This window comes from Halichoerus grypus, chromosome 8 (assembly GCF_964656455.1).
Source record: "Halichoerus grypus chromosome 8, mHalGry1.hap1.1, whole genome shotgun sequence".
NCBI classification, from domain to species: domain Eukaryota; kingdom Metazoa; phylum Chordata; class Mammalia; order Carnivora; family Phocidae; genus Halichoerus; species Halichoerus grypus.
The window spans coordinates 76,287,438-76,311,260 of record NC_135719.1 but is presented as its reverse complement, the minus strand read 5'-3'; the positions used below and the strand labels follow the sequence as shown (position 1 = coordinate 76,311,260).

General features: G+C 38.9%; 1 protein-coding gene across 1 annotated transcript in view; it reads right to left on the bottom strand.

The window, feature by feature from the left end:
* The window catches only part of ARHGAP11A (Rho GTPase activating protein 11A), a 28,069-nt gene extending 5,729 nt beyond the window's left edge, over positions 1 to 22,340 (bottom strand). Inside the window, exons 1-9 of the mRNA XM_036109133.2 lie at positions 21,484 to 22,340; positions 17,862 to 17,932; positions 15,298 to 15,394; positions 14,129 to 14,382; positions 13,333 to 13,496; positions 13,004 to 13,150; positions 5,191 to 5,265; positions 4,257 to 4,424; positions 341 to 470 (exon numbers count right to left, since the gene is read on the bottom strand). Of these exons, the coding sequence (XP_035965026.2) occupies positions 341 to 470; positions 4,257 to 4,424; positions 5,191 to 5,265; positions 13,004 to 13,150; positions 13,333 to 13,496; positions 14,129 to 14,382; positions 15,298 to 15,394; positions 17,862 to 17,932; positions 21,484 to 21,612 (1,235 nt within the window). The 5' untranslated portion in view covers positions 21,613 to 22,340. The remainder of the gene's footprint in view (positions 1 to 340; positions 471 to 4,256; positions 4,425 to 5,190; positions 5,266 to 13,003; positions 13,151 to 13,332; positions 13,497 to 14,128; positions 14,383 to 15,297; positions 15,395 to 17,861; positions 17,933 to 21,483) is intronic.
* Positions 22,341 to 23,823: the final 1,483 nt, after the last annotated feature.

Sequence of the window (23,823 nt, the reverse complement as noted above, 5' to 3'; positions counted from 1 at the left end):
GCAGGGGGAATTTTTAAAAATTATGACTCAAGGGGCACCTGGGTGGCTCAGTTGTTAAGCATCTGCCTTCGGCTCAGGTCATGATCCCAGGGTCCTGGAATTGAGCCCCGCATTGGGCTCACCCTGCTCGGCGAGAAGCCTGCTTCTCCCTCCCCCACTCCCCCTGCTTGTGTTCCCTCTCTCGCTGTCTCTCTCTCTGTCAAATAAATAAATAAAATCTTTAAAAAAGAAAAAAATTTAAAAAAAAATTATGACTCAAATATGATTCTCAGCAGAAAGACAAACAAAATATTTTATTAACTATATATACCAGTGAAACAAAATGTCCTGGATTTATTACCTGCAAACTTTTTTGCCTGCAATCCTCTTACTTCGCCTTAGCACACCTGTACTAATCAAACGGTTTCCACTGATGGTTACAGGAGAGACTGAACTCTGAGATGATCCTTCTGGGCTTGTATCAAAGGGAACTATAAAAATATAACCACATGTAATATACCACCCATACTTCCTTTCCAAAGTATAAAATATTAATAGCAATTAGATTTAAAGTCTTAATTTCCAACCCTATGCAATAACAAAATCACATAATTTCTGGTTAGCAACTTCAGAAGCCAAATAAACCCAATTCAACTTTAAAAAAAAAGTATCAATTTCTTATTTTTTAGTTGCCAATTAAGGGTCAGATTAAACATGATTTTTATATTAAAGTTTTGCTTTAAACTCATTTAATAATGGAGTGTAGATTAATATAGAAAAAAATCATAAATAGGTACTCTGTGGACTGTAGATTAATATAGCTGCCTTTATATTAAAAAAAGCACATATCTGTTATTATCCAAAATTAGAAACCAATCCATTTTCAATTTTGCAATGGAATTTACTGAATTGTGGCTGAGAAAGTAAGGCCAAAGAAAATGGTAAGTTAAAACCTCTGTCTTTAAAACCAATAATATGTTGGGCGCCTGGGTGGCTCAGTTGGTTAAGCGACTGCCTTCGGCTCAGGTCATGATCCTGGAGTCCCGGGATCGAGTCCCGCATCGGGCTCCCTGCTCGGCAGGGAGTCTGCTTCTCCCTCTGGCCCTCCCCCCTCTCATGTGCTGTCTCTCTCATTCTCTCTCTCTCAAATAAATAAATAAAATCTTTGAAAAAAAAAACAAAAGATAAAACCAATAATATGTTAATTAACTGAATTTAAATTTTTAAAAAATTAAAAAAAAAAACCCACAAAAAAGCAAAACAAAACAGCAAAAAAAAGTGCGGGGCGCCTGGGTGGCTCAGTTGGTTAAGCGACTGCCTTCGGCTCGGGTCATGATCCTGGAGTCCCTGGATCGAGTCCCGCATCGGGCTCCCTGCTCGTGAGGAGTCTGCTTCTCCCTCTGACCCTCCCCCCTCTCATGTGCTCTCTGTCTCATTCTCTCTCTCAAATAAATAAATAAAATCTTTAAAAAAAAAAAAAAAAGTGCGTAAGGCAGTTTCTCTGCAGTGGCCACTCTAGCTCTGTTTTAAGATGGCTCCAGTCTCACCCGTTTTTCACAGGTCTGATAAAAATATCAGTAAATGTAAACTATATTATTATTTTTCTTAATAATATAAACGCAGTGTTTGGTAATAAAGACTTATGTGTTATTGTTCCCTAAGATTAAAATATAATTTTTGTAATTAAATTAGACAAATATAGAAACTGAATCTTTTCATGAGTGCCTGGGTGGCTCAGTCAGTTAAGTGTCTAACTTCAGCTCAGGTCATGATCTCAGGGTCCTAAGATGGAGCCATGCACCAGGCTCTGCGCTCAGTGGGGAGTCTGCTTGTCCCTCTGCCCCTCCTCCTGCTCATACTCTCTCTCTCTCTCAAATAAATAAAATCTTTAAAAAAAAAGAAAGAAAGAGAGAAAGAGAAGAAGAGAGGAAGGAAGGAAGGAGGGAAAGAAGGAAAGAAGGAAGGAAAAGAGAAAGAAAGAAAATGGTGAGTTAAAATAATAGGATTATTGTTATTGAACTTGATTTTTAAATTTTTTTTTAAAAGATTTTATTTATTTATTTGACAGAGAGAGAGAGAGAGAGAGAGAGAGTGAGAGGGAACACAAGCAGGGGGAGTGGGAGAGGGAGAAGCAGGCCTCCTGCGAGCAGGGAGCCCGATGCGGGGCTCGATCCTAGGACCCTGTGATCATGACCCGAGCAGAAGGCAGACGCCTAACCAACTGAGCCACCCAGGTGCCCCTGAACTTGATTTTTTTATTAAAAAAAAATCATTGATTCAGCAGGCTCATACTAATGTTCCAGTAACACAAGAATGTTTAAACTACTTTTTGGGAGCTTGGAGAGAAGGAATCAGTAGGTTCATTTCTTGAAGCAGATGTTATAATGCTTATAATAAGCAAAAAGGCAGATAGAATTACAATTCACACTGGCCATTTGGAAACAGTCCTCCAAAGTCGAAAAAGCTAAGAAAACACTAAGTTAGGGGCGCCTGGAGGGCTCAGTTGGTTCAGCCTCAGACTCTTGATTTCAGCTCAGGTCATGATCTCAGGGTCATGAGATCAAGCCCAGCCTTGGACTCTACACCGAATCTGCTTGAAATTCTTTCTCTCCTTCTCCCTCTGCCCCTCCCTCTGCTCTCACTCTTTCTCTCTTTCTCTAAAAAAAAAAAGAGAGAGAAAGAGAAAACACTGTTAGTTTAAAAGAATTCAAGTCTCCAACCTCTGAATACTGAAAGAAATACAGACATAGCTTCAGATATGTCTGTATTTGTCTTATCATTACAATGATATGTCTTATCATTACATTTTAGCAAACCACACACAGAGATCCTGTGAAGGACCATAAAAAACAAGTTGCTAGGGCGCCTGGGTGGCTCAGTTGGTTAAGCGACTGCCTTCGGCTCAGGTCATGATCCTGGAGTCCCTGGATCGAGTCCCGCATCGGGCTCCCTGCTCTGCAGGGAGTCTGCTTCTCCCTCTGACCCTCCCCCCTCTCATGTGTTCTCTCTCTCCTCTCATCCTCTCTCTCAAATAAATAAATAAAATCTTAAAAAAAAAAAAAAACAAGTTGCTATTCTGTTCAACTTTCTAATAAAACAAACAAGGAAAATCTAGACTTTTTGGATAATAGAAACTAAACGGAGGCTTCTGGAAAGATCTCTTAACCTAGCTAACAAATTTAAAGTAAAACTCTCAACATTGTCTGAAATCAATAAAAACCTAAAAGAATTAGAGATCACTCACTTTTTGATGAAATGTGAGACAAACAGGAGATAGAGGACTCAGGATTTCATTTCATTTTGGGTTGATCATAACATTAACTTGTAAGATTAACCATGAGCCAACTTGTATTCTGTACATGCTAAAGGAGCCAACTCAATCTAAGACCATACTAACAAAAATCTGGTATTCAAATTAGCAAAATTATATTTTTCTCTGGCGGCTCTGGGTGGCTATATTAGGAACTTTTAAGTCATTTGGAAGAAAATGGCTGGACTGGTAAAGAATCTGGAAACCGTGTCATAAGGAACAGCGTAAACCAAGTTATTAAAGCTTTTATAAAATCTACTTGAATATAAAACTAAAAAATATACCCCCTTTACCTGCACAATGGTTCCTCCAATGGCAGTACCCCACCACCCTGCATTTAGGGAAAATCAAATTTTGGCAACCTCAACAGGAGATAACAATACAGTCATAGCTATGGATCAGAGAGTAAGGAAGTAACTAAAATAGAATTCAGGATGTCCAATCACCTAAAACCCGAGAACCAGTGCTATACACAGAAGCCCAAACTCTCATTCTAAGTTACTTATCATAACTTTCAATAGGCATGGTCAGTCAACATACACATATACACATTAATTATACAGAGCCAGTGTCTATTTTAAAAGTGAGGGGACGGGACACCTGGGTGGCTCAGTCAGTTAAGCGGCTGCCTTCAGCTCAGGTCATGATCCCAGGATCCTGGGATCGAGCCCCACATTGGGCTCCTTGCTCAGCAGGGAGCCTGCTTCTCCCTCTCCTTCCGGCTCGTGCTCTCTCTCACTATCTCTTCTCTCTCAAAATAAAAACCAATAAAATATTAAAAAATAATAATAATAAATAAAATAGAATAAAATAAAAGTGAGGGGACTTTATAAAAATTAAAAGATCTGATAAACTGAATAAAGCCATAGTTCCTAAAAGGGGTGACATTAATATGAAATAGCACTTTGCTCAGAATAGACACTCATGTTAATGTTTACAACCCAATTATATAAATTCTTTTTGCTACCTGATACTGGTGTAGAACTGCTACTGAAGAGATTAGTTGGTAACAACTCAAAGTTAAAATTGTGCTTGATGGACTTCCTCTTCTTACTTGAGAAACCATGAGATGAATCCACTGGCAGTTTACGCTTAGCATTTGGTGTAAGAATCGTGGGTGATACGGATACCTGGGCTGAAAAAAAAATTGTTTTATTTTATCAACTCTGTGGGAAAAACAAAAGCTTTACGTAATTTCTTCTTATAAAGTAGTTACTTAGAGCTAACCAAAGAATGTGAGAATATGTTTACATTATCAAATATATGTTATAACTAAATTAACACCATGCAATTATTTAAAATGATAACAGGGAAGTCACAAAAAGGCAAGATTAACAATAGTGACTTAAACCAAATAGACTGAAAGATGCATATAATCCACATTAAAGAATATTAATATATGGAATAAAATAATAATCAAGGAGATCAAACTGATCTACATAATAGTTTTGCTTTTCATCATAACTAAATATTAACCACTTAATTTCTTCAATTTGAAAAACAAAACAAATGATCATATTGTCTGTTATTATGTTATTGGCCTAATTTCAGCCAGAAGCAAACCAAGATAAAAATGGTAACATACGCTAATAAAATTCTGGTTCCAAAACAAAAATGAAATTTGAGTTATTTTCACATATTCAACAGCATCCAACTTACATTCAACAGAAAAGCATGATTTAAAAGACCAAAAATGTAACAACAAACTAAAAGAAATTCTTACCTACAATTTTGGGTTCATTATATCCAATGTAATTAGCAATGTCACAACACAATTATAGTACCGTATCTCCATTTAAAATAATATTTGGATTTGATTAAACCAAAATAAGTTAGGTAATGGTTACTTTTTGTATAATATACAGAAATTTTCACTTAAATACAAAATATATAATACCTACCAATTTTTTCTTGTTGAGGTGTAACGGAGGGTGTTCTGTTAGATTTAAGTTTATTCAATGCTCCACTAACAAAATCTGAAATACAAAACACATATAATCATATAATCAATTATAATTTAACATTTACCTATCTTTCACCAATAATTCATTTTGATGTTTGTGGTTTTCCAGCATCTAAGTTTATGTCAGCTTATACATTTTATTTATTTTTATTTTTTAAAGATTTTATTTATTTGAGAGAGAGTATGAGTGGGGGTTGGGGGGCAGAGGGAGAGGGAGACGGAGAAGCGGACTCCCTGCTGAGCCAGGAGCCCGACACAGGGCTCAATCCCAGGACCCTGAGATCATGACCTGAGCCAAAGGCAGATGCTTAACCAACTGAGCCACCCAGGCACCCCTACATTTTAAAGTCACTTAAGGTTATTTAGAAGAAATTATTTCAAAATAGGAAAAAAACTAAAAGATTTATTTTGATTACATTCCCAATTTACATGCCCATCTCTTCTCTCAAAAAAAAAAATGACATACAATATAGAATATGTGTAAAACAAATGTGTATAATGTACAGAAAGAGAATGGGAGAGAAAATCATTACTTATTGAGGAAGAGAAGAAATGGCAACAAGAGAGAAAGCTTGGCAGGGGAAGCAAAACCTGGACAGTGTTCTGAAGGATTAGTAGGTGTTGATTTAGTAAGAAGGTACCATTTGGGCAAGGCGAATAGCATATGCAAAAGCACGTAGGTGAAAAGACAGGATTTATGTATGCTAGAAACCAGTAGTTTGATACTGCTAGAGCAAACAGAGCAGTGGATATGGTAAGAGATAAGTCTTGTGCATTAGTTGGAAAAAGGCCTCTATGTCATTTTGAAGAACTTGAACTTCTCCAAAGGCAAAAGGGGGGGCAAAACTGTCAGATCTGCATTTTTGAAAAAATAACTGGCAGCAGTATGATAGAGTTAGGGGGTTGGCTAACTAGCTGAAGGTTCTTCTAAGTATGTTATTTAGTCATTCAACAAAGATTTATTTTGTACCCACTATGTGTCAAGCATAGTGCTACCACTGAAGATACAAAAGTGATCAAAACAGACATGGTCTTTGCCTTTATAAAACTTACTCTAACAGAGAAAAAAAAAACCATGAAAAATACCAAGGAAATAAAAATATGACAAATGGGATTTGTAGTCTGAAGTACAAATTTAACAACAGATTTAGACTGGGGAGTTATAGGTGCTCCTGAGGAAGTGATATTTGAGATCTAAAGGAAGAGTGGCAATTAGCCAAGCAAAAGATGAAGATCTGAACTAAGGCAGGAAGAATGCAAATGGAGGTGGAAAAAAGGTATTTAGGAGCTCAAAGTGACAAGACTTAGTGATCAGTGAGATGTGGGAATGAGAAAAGAGTGGATAAGAGTATCTAGAATTCTGACTTTGATGATTGCGTAGACAATGGTGCCACCCAAAGAAAAGGAAATTATGTAGGGAAAAGTTAGACATGCCTATGGAACACTGAAATGGATATGAATCAATTTGTGGAAAGATCAGGGTTGGAGAAGTAGTTTGAGAGTCATCAGCTCAGCAATGGTAGTTTTAAAAAAAATAAGAGTGAATGAGGTCATTTAGGAAGAGGGCAAAGTCTAAAAAAAAAGTCAAGTATGGAAGAATGGAGCAATTAAGAGGTGGTAGAAAAAGAAAATCCAAAACATAAAGACAGAACAAGTGGAGAGGTGCCTGGGTGGCTCTGTTGGTTAAGCGTCTACTGTCAGCTCAGGTCATGGTCCCAAAGTCCTGGGATCAAGCCCCGTGTCAGGCTCCCTGCTCAGCAGTGAGTCTGTTTCTCATTCTCCCTCTGCCCTTCCATCTGCTTGTGCTTGCTGCTCTCTCTCTCTCTCATAAACAAATAAATAAAATATTAAAAGACAGGAACAAGTGGCTAAAGATGTAGGGAAACAACAAAAGCAGTGTTATAAAAACCAAGTAAATTAAAAAAAAAAAAATCAGGAAGGAAATAGTTAAGTGGTCAAAGAGATTCTGAATGATACAGGCCTAAAAAAAAAGTACCCATTAGATTTAGTGATTAGGAAACTGTGACTTCAACTAGTTTCATGCAAAAATATACCCCTAATTTTTAGCCACAATGTAATATAAAAATTCTTTAAATATGTCTGTTTACCTGATTAATCACCAAATATCACTCAAAATAAAGTTCAGCTATAGCCCACTTGTGTATTACTGAGAAATCTTATACCTTTCAAGTGAAACAGGCACAAACCAGAGAAGACTGAAAACCTTAATGAAGAGCCAAAAATAGGCTATGCTCTAAATGGCAGGTAATGGCTTATAAAGCCAACCTTCATGGCACCTGAGCAGACAAATAAAGTTAATATGGGAGAGGAAAAAGAGAAAAAAAGGAAAGAAGAAAAACAAAAGCCAGAGCTGAAGAGAGAAGAAACAACTGAGCAACAGACTCAGCCACAGCAAAAAACCCCACACAATTAGAATAGCACAGGAAAGGGGACGCCTGGGTGGGTCAGTCAGTTAAGCATCTGCCTTCGGCTCAGGTCACGATCCCAGGGTCCTGGGATCAAGTCACGCATCAGGCTCCCCGCTCAGCGGGAAGCCTGCTTCTCCCTCTCCACCTGCCGCTCCCTCTGCTTTGTGCTCTCTGACAAATAAATAAAATCTTAAAAAAAAAAAAAAATAGAATAGCACAGCAAAATCAGAAGCATGGAAAGACAAACTATTCCCTCCATAATCTGAAACCATCCTGACTGCATCATGGCATCATGGGCCACACTGCAAGTACAGACCATCTTTTTTTTTAAAGATTTTTTTTTTTTTTAATTTAACTGACAGAGAGAGACAGCTAGAGAAAGAACACAAGCAGGGGGAGTGGGAGAGGGAGAATCAGGCTTCCCACCAAGCAGGGAGCCCGATGTGGGGCTTGATCCCAGGACCCGAGGATCATGACCTGAGCTCAAGGCAGCTTAACCAACTGAGCCACCCAGGTGCCCCAAGTACAGACCATCTTTCTAGAGAAATGGAAAAATTATGTCTCATGACATATGTATTTCAGGAAGTATCAGACTATTAAGGGCATATTAATCAAATCAGCTCAGCACTGTACCACTGACCATGAAAGACATTTGTTTAGCACAATAATAATACAGAAGAGCACACAAACTTGTAAATATAGGTAAAAACATTACTTTCATTACACGAGTTTGCCCATAAAATACTATATAGATTCTGGGGTAAAACAATTATTGAGAATTGCCATATCCAGCATAAAACTACGCTAGACTAAGTCATAGAATAAATATCAAAAATAAAAATAAAAGTTCCTGGAGATTGGTAGCACAACAAAATTAATACACTTAACAGTACTGAACTGTACACTTAAAACTGGTTAAAATGATAAATTTTATGTTAAATATTTTTCTACAATTTAAAAGTCAAAAGATTCTTCAAAGCAAATGCAATCAGATCACATGGATGCTTATAGCATTTCAGAGTGAAATGAAAAAAAAAAAGAAGAAGAAAAAAGAAAAAAATGGGCTATGGGCATTAAGGAGGGCATGTGATGCGATGAGCACTGGGTGTTATATGCAACTGATAAATTACTGAACACTACATCTGAAACTAATGATGTACTATATGTTGGTTAACTGAATTTATATTTTAAAAAAAGGCTAGCTATAACACACAAAAGATAAACACTAATGGTCTAGAACTCCTCAACAATTTCAAATTGCTAATGAAATCGATGCATTTTAATGATGCTTGACAAACACTATTTTAACCTGTTTGAACAGATAAAGTACCTCTGGGTTTAAGCCAAATATTAATAACTCGACTTACTGTATTCATTCTGTAGTTTATGCCCATTAAGTATAAAACACTGGGCTGGATACAATGTATAAAACATGGCCTCTACCTCCAAAGAGCATTAAATATAATAGGTAAGAGAGTCATGTATGAGGAGTAAATATAAAACCATATAAAAACTGTTAGAGTCTAGAATATTATAGAATGCCAGCGCAGAAAAGAGATTATTTTCCCACTAAAAACACAGCAGGGGTGAAGCATGCCTGACAAAACACTTAAACTGAATTTTGACAACTGGATATAATTTAAACAGCAAGTGTAGATAGAAGTAAAAACATTCTATCAATAAATAGGGTAAGCAAAACAGCCCAAAGTGTCTAAAAAACAATAAATAAAAAATGGAATTGAACTAAAGTATAGTACACATTGCATAAATTAGAGAGAGGAAACAGTAGAAAGGCACACTAAAACAATCCTATGAAAGACCTTTAATACCAGGTTATAAATATCAGTTTTATCAGTGAAAGTTTCTGATGAGTATGCGGGAGACATGATGAGAGTTACACAGGAAGAACATCAGTCTTGACAGCAATAAGCAGGGCAGATTCAATGAAGAGGCATGAAGATCAATAAGGAGATTCTTAGAGTAAAGATGATGCGGTAAATACCACAGACAGCATCTTACAGAACCTGAAAACTGTGAATATAAATGGTACAGTAAGAGTTAGGTACCCACCATTTAAAGCCCCAGTGACTAGAAAATGATGGTGCTGTTAATAAAAAAAGGAATTCAAGAAGAACCAGTTTAAAGAGGGTGAAGATGATCATTTCAAAATGCTGAGCTTAAAGCATCAAAAATAGGCAGAAGTGAAGATATCTCCCTAGTAAGCTGTTACTAAAGTGGAACTGATATTTGCGAGACAATAGTGATAGAGATCCAGATCCAGTGTTGACCTATTTTTTTTTTTTAAGATTTTATTTATTTATTTGACAGAGAGAGACACAGCAGGAGAGGGAACACAAGCAGGGGAAGTGGGAGAGGGAGAAGCAGGCTTCCTGCTGAGCAGGGAGCCCGACATGGGGCTTGATCCCAGGATGCTGGGATCATGACCTGAGCCAAAGGCAGACGCTCAACGACTGAGCCACCAGGCTCCCCCTGTGTTCACCTATTTAGATGCTATAAATGAAACTCTAGGAATGAATGAAATCACAAAGGAAAAGAGGGTAATAAAGAGGATCTGTGGGGTGGCTGGGTGGCTCAGTCAGTTGGGCGTCTGCCTTCGGCTCGGGTCGTGGTCCCAGGGTCCTGGGATTGAGCCCCGCGTCAGGCTCCCAGCTCAGCGGGGAGTCTGCTTCTCCCTCTCCCTCTGCTGGTCCCCCTTCTTGTGCTCTCACTGTCCAATAAATAAATAAATAAAATCTTAAAAAAAAAAAAAGGATCTGTGTCTGAGAATATCTGTATCTGGGGTAGGAAGTTTATGGGATGAATTATGTGCTCCAAAAATACATGTCTAAGTCCTAACTCCAAGTACTTATGAATGTGACCTTATTTGAAATTAGTGTCTCTGTAGATGTACTCAATTTAAGAAGAGGTCATTAGGGTAGGCCCTAATTCAGTGTAACTGGTGTCACTAGAAGATGAAAACTTGGACAGAGAGACACCCAGGGAGAAGGCCATGTGACAACAGAGGCAGAGATCGGATGCAGCTGCAAACCAAAGAATGCCAACAATCAACAATCACCACCAGAAGCTAGAAAAAGCAGGAAGATTCTCCCCTACGGGTTTCACAGGGAACATGGCTCAGACAACAGCTTGATTTTAGCTTCTAGCCTCCAGAACTATGAGACAATAAATTTTTGTTGTTTTAAGCCACCCAATTTGTGGTACTTTGTTACAGTGGCCCTAGGAAACTAACACAGAAGGCATAGGGGAATCTACAAATGAGGCAAAGAAGAAACATAAGGCTGTATTATATAAGCCAAGATTCAAACAAGAATGAAGACAGTTAATAACAATTAGTTCTAAAAAATGGGCAGAAGACTTGAACAGACACTTCTCCAAAGAAGACATACAAACGGCTAACAGACACATGGAAAAATGTTGATCATCATTAGCCATCAGGGAAATTCAAATGGGAAATTCAAATCAAAACCACACTGAGATACCACCTTACACCAGTTAGAATGGCAAAAATTGACAAGGCAAGAAACAACAAATGTTGGAGAGGTTGTGGAGAGAGGGGAACCCTCTTACACTGTTGGTGGGAATGCAAGTTGGTACAGCCACTTTGGAAAACAGTGTAGAGGTGCCTCAAAAAATTAAAAATAAAGCTACCCTATGACCCAGCAATTGCACTACTGGGTATTTACCCCAAAGACACAGATGTAGTGAAAAGAAGGGCCATATGCACCCCAATGTGCATAGCAGCAATGTCCACAATAGCCAAACTGTGGAATGAGCCAAGATGCCCTTCAGCAGATGAATGGATAAAGAAGATGTGGTCCATATATACAATGGAATATTACTCAGCCATCAGAAAGGATGAATACCCAACTTTTACATCAACATGGATGGGACTGGAGGAGATTATGCTAAGTGAAATAAGTCAAGCAGAGAAAGTCAATTATCACATGGTTTCACTTATTTGTGGAACAAAAGGAATAGCATGGAGGACATTAGGAGAAGGAAAGGAAAAATGAAAGGGAGAAAACCGGAGGAGGAGATGAACCATGAAAGACTATGGACTCCGAGAAACAAACTGAGGGTTTTAGAGGGCAGGGGGTGGGAGGATGGGTTAGCCTGGTGATGGGTATTAAGGAGGGCACATACTGCATGGAGCACTGGGTGTTATACGAAAACAATGAATCATGGATCACTACATCAAAAACTAATGATGTATTGTACAGTGACTAACATAGCATAATAAAATAAAATTTAAACAAAATAACAATTAGTTCTGATACTCAAAAGATGAGAAATTTCCTTTTTTCTTTTTTTAAAGATTTTATTTATTTTTTTGACAGAGACAGCGAGAGCAGGAATGCAAGCAGGGGGGAGTGGGAGAGGGAGAAGCAGGCTTCCTGCCGAGCAGGGAACCCCATGTGGGGCTCGATCCCAGGACCCTGGGATCATGACCTGAGCCGAAGGCAGACGCTTAACAACTGAGCCACCGAGACGTCCCGAAGATGAGAAATTTCCTAAGGCAACTGGAAGAAGAATGGCCTGTCTTCTTGATCAAGAAGGAGATAAGAAATCTTATGACTGATTCCACCAGCTTTAGGTCTTTTTTTTTCTTCCTTGGTAATGTTTCCTTCATTAGTTAGTTCATACTTCTAAATAGTTCATGTCACTATTTCAAATCATGATCTCATGCCTGACTGTTCTCCGTATTCCCAAATCTCAATTCTTTACACCAGATAATTTTCTAAAACATTATAATCCTGTTATGCCTCTACTCATAAACCTTCAATACCATTACCCAATATCCAGCTTCATGCTATATTTCAGCCTGACATTGAGTTCACCATAATATCCTCCTAATCCTTAGGATAAACCCCTCACTCAAGTCATGTTAGTCTATTTACTAATAGTCATAGATTATTTCTTCCCTACACAAATCTTTCTTTAGAGCATCTTCTTATCTACAATAGGATACAAGTATTCTGACGCTCTACCCAATTCCCCTAGACTCTACCCATTTTTTCAAGAAGGTTCAGTTTGACTTCTTCTTTGGAGTCCCTGATCACCATAACCCAGGGAACTTTTTTCTCCTTTGAACACACTTTACATTTATGCTAAAGATTTAGCATTTAATATTAGATTGTATTGTCATTTTTGCTTTTCACATGCATGTGTCATGTTTCTCCAACTATGCCGTAAGCACCAAGAAGGCACAGACCGCAGCTTATGCTTCATTACGTTTAAACACATTTTAGATGAAAGCAAATTGCTGTAATTCCACAAAATGAGACTGCCATTGCCACTTACCTCCTACACTTTGTCTTCGCTTTCTCTTACAATCACCAGGAGTTTCACATTCACCTTCTTCAAAGCCTTCTAATGATGGAGTAGCACAGAGACCATCAAGACCCAACATAGCTGGTATCTTTTCCTGGATAAAATCTGGAATATGCCCTAAAAAAATGTTCAGAGTTAAAATTTTTCCTCTACTCTCCCTCAAAGTGTTCAAATAGTATATACCAAAATGTTCAAATAGTATATATTTCTAATAGTTGTCTTCACAGTTCACTTGGAGGAAGCTGGGATCTCCTTCATTTAAACTAATCCTGTTACTTTATAATGTATATTCATCTTACCAATATCTGATGCATAGTCAATAAGAGTTTGCACCACTGCAGCCTGTAATCGTAGCTTTTTTTCTGTGTTAGCAGACATCTTTTCATGTCCTTCACTTGTCTGAAGAAGGTTTGGTGCAAATATTACAGCAAGATTGCTGCTATCCATCTTATTCTCACTGGACCTTAAATGAAACAAAGTTCTCTTAGATTGAGCCAAAGAGAAACAGAGAGGTAAAATAACATATTGAGCACACTTTGAAGACTTATTTTATCAAACACAAGTCCAAATAGCTACCCTTTGTCTACCCATCTATATGATTGCCTTGAAATAAGACAGAACCAGAAATAGCTTCTGTGTTTAAATATATATCATAAAAACCATGCTAACTATAGAGCCCACACTTTGTTTTTCCATACAAATGGATTATTTGATTTTCAAACCCACACACAGAAAAACTATTAAAAGGCTGCAAGTATGTGTAGAACAAGCAGGCTCACTGACAGCAAGCAGAGAGAGAGGACAAATTTGAGAAGCAAAACACAAATATATCAAAAACACAGTAATCCGAAGTCATTCAATGGACAAAGAATCCTATCAACACCAATAAGCCATTCATAATGATGACCTTAAGGCAGTAAGAAAATACAAATCATGTGGCATATTGTCTCTTAAATTATACAGGGTATACTTCTTACAGTAAGGAAATAATTTTTAAGAAAAATTTCCATTCCAAATTTAATTTTAAGTTATTATCTATACGGGTAAATCTAGCTAATTAACAACCTGTCATTTCCTAAGCCTTTAATTACTTACCTAAGTGAAACATTCCTGAGAAAGTTAAAGAAGTATCTTAATACATCAATTGTGTGGTCAGCCATAAGACAGGAGAGCAACAATGTAGCTTTATTTTTCTCTTCTGTTCCTAACTGTTGAGCTTTGAAGAGTGCTTCATGCAAATCAGCTGGAAGGATGGGCTCTGGCAATTCCCTAAAAAACTGCTTAAGAAGTCCTGCAACATCACAAGGAGGTGCAGTAGACAGGCAACTTTCACCATGATCCAGTTTATTCTGAAATAAATATAATAATCTTGAGCATTTGAGGGCTTAAGAGTTTACTGCAAATAAGCTATCCTTTTCTGTACTCTAGAAAGCTTTAATAAATTTTTCTTAACTCTTGTTTTAATAAACATCATTACATTTTAAAAGGCTAAAAACAAAAACAAAAAACATTTTTTCATTTCCTACAGTACTTTATAGGAACAAAGGACCACAAATTTGAAAGTACTCTAAATTTTTAAAGCATTATATAGATTGTGGCAATCATTTCACAATATATACATATATTAAAACATCAAGTTGTACAGTATTTGTCAATTATATCTCAAAACTGAAAAAAAAAGCATTAAATAATGCATGATTCTTTTTTTTTTCTTTTGAGAGACAGAGAGTGACAGAGCGAGTGCACGTTCGGGCATGGTGGGGGGGACAGAGAGGGGGAGAGAGAATCTTAAGCAGGCTCCACATCCAGCATGGGGCTGGATGTGGGCTGGATGCGGGCGGGGCTGGATGCAGGGCTCGATCTCGTGACCCTGAGATCATGACCTGAGCCGAAATCAAGAGTCAGACACTTGGGGCGCCTGGGTGGCTCAGTCAGTTAAGCTTCTGCCTTTGGCTCAGGTCATGATCCTGGGTCCTGGGATCAAGCCCCACATCGGGCTCCCTGCTCAGTGGAGAGCCTGCTTCTCCCCCTGCTTGTGCTTGCTTGCTCTCTGTCAAATAAATAAATAAATACATTAAAAAAAAAAGAGCCACCAGGGGAACCCCTGTATAATTCCTTTTAGAGAAAAAGGTTCTTCTGCCACAGAAAAGGCTATTTGCAAATTCAGTTTCTGTTAATTCATGCAATAGTTTAAATATTTCAATTCTAAAAACCAAATAAAAAAGTAGTACAAATGAAAAATTATAGTTCAAGAATATGCTTACCTTTAGGGCTCTTAGACGAATAACAGATCCTGATTTCCTAAAAAGCCCTTCTGTATGAATATGCTCTTCTAAAGATGTGCAAGCATCAACAAGAAAACTGAAAGAGAGAAATCTTTTCAGGGGGCCAGATGCACATCTTACTAAACCCTATTCTTCTACCAAAGTACATGGACCAAGCACTAACCCGCCTTCAGAAGCTCTGATGTCACAAATCTCTTCAGTCTTTGTGATAAAAGGTTAATTCTAGTTGTTTTTCTTGCTTCCTAAATTCTTCTGTCTGGCTCATCTTTTTATCCATGACAATTTCAATGAGGTTGCTTTATTTTTTTTTTTTATTATTTTTTTAAGATTTTATTTATTTATTTGACAGAGAGAGAGAGAGACAGCGAGAGGGAACACAAGCAGGGGGGGTGGGAGTGGGAGAAGCAGGCTTCCCGCCGAGCAGGGAGCCGGATGCGGGGCTCGATCCCAGGACCCCGGGATCATGACCTGAGCCGAAGGCAGACGCTTAACCGACTGAGCCACCCAGGCGCCCCTCAATGAGGTTGCTTTAATCCAACATCCTTCTCAATCCTACTTCATTTCTCTGCTTCCATTCAGAGCACAAGATGTGTCATTTTTACTGCCTCCACTTCATATTCCAGTGTCTCCTCAACTCTTTCCAATCAGACTTGCACCCCTATTACTACAACAAAACAGTTCTCATCTTAGATATCATGTCAATATTTAAGTAGATATTAAGGTCATCAATCCATGGTCAATTGTCTTCATTTCACTTGTCCTGCCAGGATCTGACACACTTACGCATTCCCTGCTTTTCTTGGAAATATTCTTTTTCATGACACTTCCTGCTGTCCCCCTAACTATTCCTTCTCAAACTCCTTTTCTGGCTCCCCTTTTTCTGTCAGACCTCTACATGATAGTATGACCCTTAAAAAGGCCTTAAGCCCTTCTTCTTTTCTTTTCTCTTTTTAAGATTTTATTTATTTGACAGAGACAAAGAGAGAGAGAAAGAGAGAGTGAGCTCGCACAAGCAGGGGGAGCAGCAGGCAGAGGGAAAGGGAGAGGGAGAAGCAGGCTCCCGCTGAGCAAGGAGTCAGATGTAGAGCTCGATCCCAGGACCCTGGGATCATGACCTGAGCTGAAGGCAGACGCTTAACCAGCTGAGCCACCCAGGCACCCCCATAACTTTAAATATCTACCATCTGTTACATTTGCCCAAAAATAAGGCATTGTGCTTTTCTCACTCTAACACTGCCTCTCAGAAAAGTCAGATATATCCTAATCCTTACAATCCTTCTCATACTTAGAGGTGTGTGCTTAATTTCTTTATATTGAACAACTTTTAACCATCAATGTTGGCTTTAGTAGTTAACAACTGATACCACAAATTAGAATGGATGTCAGCAGCAAGCAATTGATAGCACTGTGCTGGTGCGCAATGGCTGAATGTTACAGGGGGTAACTGACAGAATTTAATGTTTGTTTGTTTGTTTAAAGCAGGCAAAGAAATTACAACAAAGATTTAGTAATCTTTACTGCAGATATAACTGCAATTCTAAAGGTAGAAAATCATTATAAACAAATCTTTCATAGGTCATTTGAAAAGCAAAATAGTAAGTGCTTACCTTATAGAGATTGTGAATCAACACCTACATGCTGAATGAGGGAAAACTGTTCTAAGATTGCAAGGTATTCAATAAATGCTTTTGAACAATGTATCAGTTAAAAACCTAGGTTACTGAACTAGAGTGGCCAGAATGAACCCTACTTTGGATAGAGGGGAAATGAATTAGTAACAGGTAAGATAGTTTCTTTGCATGCTTCTTTGAACTATTTAAGATGTAAACTCCTCTGCTAATTTCTTTTTTTTTTTTTTTTTAAGAATTTTTTTATTTATTTGACAGAGAGAGACACAGTGAGAGAGGGAACACAAGCAGGGGGAGTGGGAGAGGGAGAAGCAGGCTTCCCGCGGAACAGCGAGCCCGATGTGGGGCTCGATCCCAGGACCCTAGGATCATGACCTGAGGCAAAGGCAGACGCCCAACGACTGAGCCACCCAGGCACCCCTCCTCTGCTAATTTCTGATGCAGTTAGTCCAAAAGGTTACTTTTAAATAGTAAGTGACACAGTAAAGCTCAAGTGCTACAGAATTTATATTTACAAATACTTTATTTAATCTTAGCTTAAATGTTCTTTTATCCACAAAGGAAAAGGGGGGGGGGGACAACAGACTCTTAACTAGAGAGCAAACTGCTAGTTCAAAACAAATGTGTAAGTCAATCAGCTATTTTTTAATTTATTCTTTTTAAAGATTTTATTTATTTATTAGAGAGATTGTCTGAGCATGAGCAAGCAGGGGGAGGGGCAGAGGGAGAGAGACAAGCAGACTATCCGCTGAGCAGGGAGCCCAAAGTGGGACTCCATCCCAGGACCTGAGATCATGACTTGAGCAGAAGTCAGACACTAACCAATTAAGCCACCCAGGTGCCTCTCAGCTATTTATTTTTAAACAGCCCAGACACTGGTTTGAAATATTTTTCTTCATCCCAAACTTAGCTTACCTTGGAATGTGTCCATATTCTGGTACAACAGAATGGGGCAATGCACTAAAAGGTACTCCAAATATTTTACCCTAAAATGGCAAATTCAATTATTCCAACACAAATATTAGGCATAATGTAAGTTTTCTTATATATTAAGCAAATTAAAAACCTTAGGAAATTAAAAAAATAGAAATAAGACAATGAAAATAATTATTACAAGTAACCTTGGTTAAAAAGTAACTACTATATGCTAAACATTCCCTTAGGTACTGGGAGCACAAAAATGGCCAAGATAAAGTCATTGTGGGTGGGGGGGATGGGTGAGACAGGTGAAGGGGATTAAGACTACACTTACCATGATGAGCACTGAGTAATGTACAGAATTGCTGAATCACTATACTGTATACCTGTAACTAATGTAACACTGTATATTAATTGCACTGGAATTAAATAAAGTCATTGCCCTAAAGCAATGTAATACATTCCATCAGTTTCCAATCCCATAATGAAAAATCAATCCAGTTAGTGCTTAGTCAGGAAATTCTTAATAAAAATTTGGCCAAAACACTAACATTTTCTAAAAATACTATGTTTCTTTCAGTAACCTTATAAACATTGACCTTATACTTCCCTTCTGTCACCTTATAAATACTAACGTGAACAAAAGGCTAAGTTGATTGGTAATGCCACTCCTGGAGTACTTCTTAAAATTACATCGAAGTGGTTTTTAGACCTGATCTTCTTTTCCACACTCTGGAAAACTGTTATTCAAACTATGTTCTGAGGTAACCAAGGCAGGGATTCCGCAAACATTTAATTCAAATTTCTTTAACTACTTTGAAATATATTTTTAAAAGGTCATATTCAAATGTATTACTCATACTCAAATTTAATACATTGAAAATCCCAAGAGGAATCTGTATGTTACACACTTCTTAATAAAGAATCTGCCACTATCTTTGTGCATGCATTCCAACTTCTTAAAAACGTGTCACTGATTAAGAAGGTTGTAGTTTTGCACCGGACTTAAATACAAGCCTATATACGTACATACATATATGTATGTATCTATGTGTGTGTGTGTGTCAGTGTATATATATATACATATATATACACACACACATATATATACATATATCTGCTTATATAAAATTAAATAAGTGGGTATACCTAATCTAATAAACACTAATTTAGCTTAGATGCATCTGCTCTCCATGAATGCTCTTGAAGCACTTGTTAAGGAATCATTCACACTGTTAATTATTCAACAGAGTAACAAAATCTTAGTAGTCCTTTTCAAGCATCTGGCTCCATTTAATTGATGAATATAGAAGACAGTACAGTATAGTGCTTAAGAGAGCAGGCTCCTAGTGGCAGGGTTGCCAGGTTTTAAATCCTGGCTCTTCTACTTATTAGCTGAATGACCTCGATCAAATTAATTCTTTATGCCTCAGCACCTTCACATAGGTCCTAAGTCACAGAGTTGTAGAGAAAATTAAATAAATTAAAAGATGTAAAGCATTTATATTAGTCTCTGACATAGAGTAAGCATTCAAAGAATATTTGTTGCTGTTATGATCACCATTTCAAGGTGAGCTGTTAAAAAAAATGTGTTAGTGTGGAAACCCCCTTTTTTGGTAAATCAGAATTTTCTTGATATTGTACAACCAAACAAAATGCAAAAATCAGATGCTGAAGCTGATTATAAGTCTACAGAGGTCCTACATACCTAGAACTCAGGGATTTTTTTCTCAAGTGTATTATTCTCAATAATGGCCTCACAATAACATAATCTCATAAAATAAAACTAATAACTTGCTTTTTAAATTTTATGTACTGGAATATCACAATGTTATCTTCAAAAGATTTCTGGCACTGTTCTTTAAAAGCTCAAAACTATTATTAGCTAACAAACACCAAAGAGCCAAAGAAATCTAGTTTTCAAATAAAGTTACTTATCCTGTTCCCATTCTCATAACACAAAGATCTTCCGTATTTATTAGAGTATTTCTATTATGATTTCTAGCCTGACTACCACTTAGGATTTCAACCATTGATTACCATAACAACTATCACTAACTGAATAAGTGACATGTGACAGGTACTGTGCTAGTCCTATCTACAGATCTTATCATTTTTAAATCCCCTAAATAACCCAAGAAGAGATACCATTATTCCCACCTTATAGAGTAGGAAACTGAAGGGTAGGAAAATTAAACAGCCCAAGATCACACATCCATAGTAGGAGTAAAGCAGGATTCAAACTCAGGTCTGTCTGACTCTAAGAGTAGGTATCAATTTTTTTTTAAGATTTTGTTTATTTGAGAGAGAGAGAGAGAGAGAGAGAGAGAGTGAGAGAGAGCCTGAGCAGGGGTTGGGGAGCGGGAGAGGGAGAAGCAGGCTCCCCGCTGAGCAGGGAGTGTGACTTGGGGCTTGATCCCAGGACTCTGGGATCATGACCTGAGCCAAAAAGGCAGAGCTTTAACCGACTGAGCCACCCAGGTGCCCTGGTAACGATTTTCTTAAGGGGTGAAAAAAAATCCAGATTCAAATTTTTTCATACACTTACAAAACCACTATATTTGAGATCTTGGAAAACCAGTTTTCAATCAGAAGAAATCACTCTAGTTTTTAAATATAAACATATACGTTGCCATTAAGTTGCAAACAACAAAAACTATTTTCTCCAGAATGTACAAGCTTTTAAGAGGTAGACAAATTAATTTTGTTAGTAGCTTATTTATCCAAGTACTTATTTTCTTTCCCAAATTATAAATTAAGAGCTATGCACATTTTATTAGTTTTTGTCTCTAAATACATACAAATACCATAGAATTAGGCAAATAAATTTAAAATAAAATGTTTTATATTCAATTTACTGTATTTTTCACAATGAAATTCTTGATGACGCAGTAGATAATAAAATTTCATTCAAAATCCCCTTACTTCGACCACCCTCAGATCATCAACAGCTTTTTAATTATTCCACTCTGCCATCTTAATTTACTCACTTTAAAAATTAGCTTTATATCTCAAAGACAACCAAGCAGAAAGCTTGTTTTTTTCAAATTAGTGAACACAGAGGTATTATCTGAAGCCTATTTCTAATGCTCTTTCACACCTTATCTACTGACTCATTTAGAAAATTTACTGATCCTCCTGGTCCCTTTACAAATTTTATTCTAAAACTGTGGTGGTGGTGGGTAGTGTTTGCCTCCCTTCCCACATGCTACTTGGTCAAAATACAATAAATTGATAATATCTGGAGATATTTTTAATTGTCAAAACTGGGAGATGCTACTGGCATCTAGTGGGTAGAAGCCAGAGATGCTGTTAGACATCCTACAATGCGCAGTACAGCCCCCACGTCCCACCTCAAAGAATTATCTAGTTCAAAATATCAACGTCGTGAGGTTGAAAACACTGCAACTTTCTCAGTGATCAAAAATCCCTGTAAAGAATCAACAATGTCATTCTTTAAATTTCACAGTCGACCATCTGGATTGAATTAGTACGCTTAGCCACATTCTCTTTGGGATCCACACATAATGAACATTTTAGCATGAACTGTAATAAGTGATGGTACAGGGTGGGCTCTTTTTTTTAAAAAAAAACCCAAACCTCTTTCCCCGGAACTTACCACTATTTCCGTGGTTGCTGTTTCATGTCTCCTGCGATCGCACTGCCCACGGCCACTCTTGACCTTAATGCCATAGACCGCCCGGAGCTGCTGCAACAAGGCCAACCTTACCAGCCTCCGATCCCACATCCCGGACACGTCGCCCACTCTCCGAGGCAGGATCTGCGTCCTGACCCTCGTCCGCCACCAGGTCTTCCAATTTCCAAACACTCTGAGGTTTGCACTCTGCGCCGCTGCCTTCTGGCCAAGTCTGGCACTGTTCCGGCTCCGGACCCCAGCCACTTCCACGGCTTTTCCCTTGGCCCTCTAGCCACTTCCACCGACCTTCTCCTACTTCCCTCTGATCTAGCCACACCTCACCTTTCCCTCACTTACACCGACCTTCTTTCTCGTCACCTGATCCTTTCAGCTACTTACACAGACCTCCCTTCTTTCTCCCGGATTCTTTCGGTTCCGTGTACAGACGCCTGTTACCAGCTTCTCACCACCACTTCCGACCACTTCCGGCCACTTCCTAAGATCCCGTTTCCTCCAAACCTCACTCCGCCCTCGTCCCTTCCCAACGGTAAAGACCCTTCTCCTTGGCCCTCCTGCCCCGGCAGGCTCAGCCGGGCGTTCGTCTCTCAAGTCCCGGTGCCCCCAGCCCTAGCCCAGCCGCCGGACCAGCCGGCTGCTCAGGCGCCTTTTCCAGTCCCGGTCCCCGCCCGGGCTGGTCGCCGCCGTCACCCCGTTTCACAGGCTGCTCCTTCCCTCCCCCAGCAGCCGGCCTGCGGCCCCCGGCCTGCACATCTCGGTGTGCTCACTGAAGCCACGCAGCTCTCCTCATGCCTCCGCCTCCACCTTCTCACCAGCCCTGGAGCCGCGACCGTCCCACCCTCACTTCCAGCCCAGGCTCAAATGGCAGCGCCAAACAGCGCTCCGCGCTCTGATTGGCCCGCTTCTCTTTTCAAAATCAGGACCTCAGAGAGTGGCCAGGAGCTGCCTGTCTAGTGAGACCAGGGCAAAGGCGGCGCTCACGAAGGGCGTGGTGGGCAAAACTAAGAAATATGGAAAAAAAAAAAAGGTTAAGTTCCACTTGCTCCTTCATAGCCATATTTTTGGAGAAAAATACTTCTTAGAGCGTATTTTAATACACCTGGCCTGCGACTGAGACAATACATTCGGGGAAATGTAATAGACACCCCATTCTCATTTTTTCAGCACTTGGTGGAGGCTGAAGGCCCCCAAACGCAGAAACCGGTTCTACGGAACCCGAGGTGAGACAACCTGAGTCAGGGTTCACAAACGCTGATTTTGCTAGCCCTAAAGCAGGATTTTTGGAGCTTACTTCGGCTGTAGAAACCGGTCGTATTTGGGGAACTGATAGTGACGCTCAAATCTTAGCGCATAGGGAGTTCAATATCCAAAGAAGACCTGTCATGGGAGACGCGAGTGCGGGAGGAATGCGAAGTCCCCGGGAGGCGGCAGCTGCAGAAGCGGCACTCATTGGGATTTGGAGTCGGGAGCTTGGCTCCATGCCCACACCATTGCTAAATTGTTGGTGATCCTGTTGATAAACAGGACGGAACATCCCTAACGCTTGTGCCTGGGCTGCTTTTCCATTTTCAAACAGCAGCAGTCCCATCAGGATGTTCTCTTTTTTTCTGGGATGTAACTCATTTAGGGCAAGAGACTTGGACTCAATTTAAATACAGGCAATAGAGCGAACATTACTATCACTCCGCCTCACTCGCATGTAGACTCGGTGAGAGCAGCGACAGAACTTTACCTGCCTTATCCACTGTTCCTATCGCCTAGCAGTATTTGCCAAATGAACGAATTTAAGTAGGGAACGTTTTCTTAGAATCATTTTGCCCCTTTTGGAGTTCAGTCCTTAGATATTCTACCTTTGCCAATCTAGAGAAGATTCTCTGAAGAAACTGGAACAAAATGGAAGTGAAGCGTTTTGCTGTATTGTAACAACTATTTATTGAGCGCCTACTATGCAATATGGCATAAGATGAAGAGCAAAGCCAGACAGATTGGGGGAGGAGGGGAGGAGACTATTATATTAATGGGGGGCATAATTATCAACTGAGAGAAGTATAGGAAGGCAGGGAATACTATTCTATGATAGGGTATAATAAAAGATCCTTGATGCGCGGAGGGTCAACATACCAATGATTAATCTGAAGAATCAGTAGAAATTGGTAAAAAGTGAAGGTGGGATGGTGGAATGGGATCAGCATTCAGGAGACAAAAGCAGAAAAGCCATCGATTTTTAACAGGAACCAGTGCATCAGAGACTAAACTGAACCCACTCCTACTCGTTTCTTTTTGCTTCAGAAATAACTTAGAAAT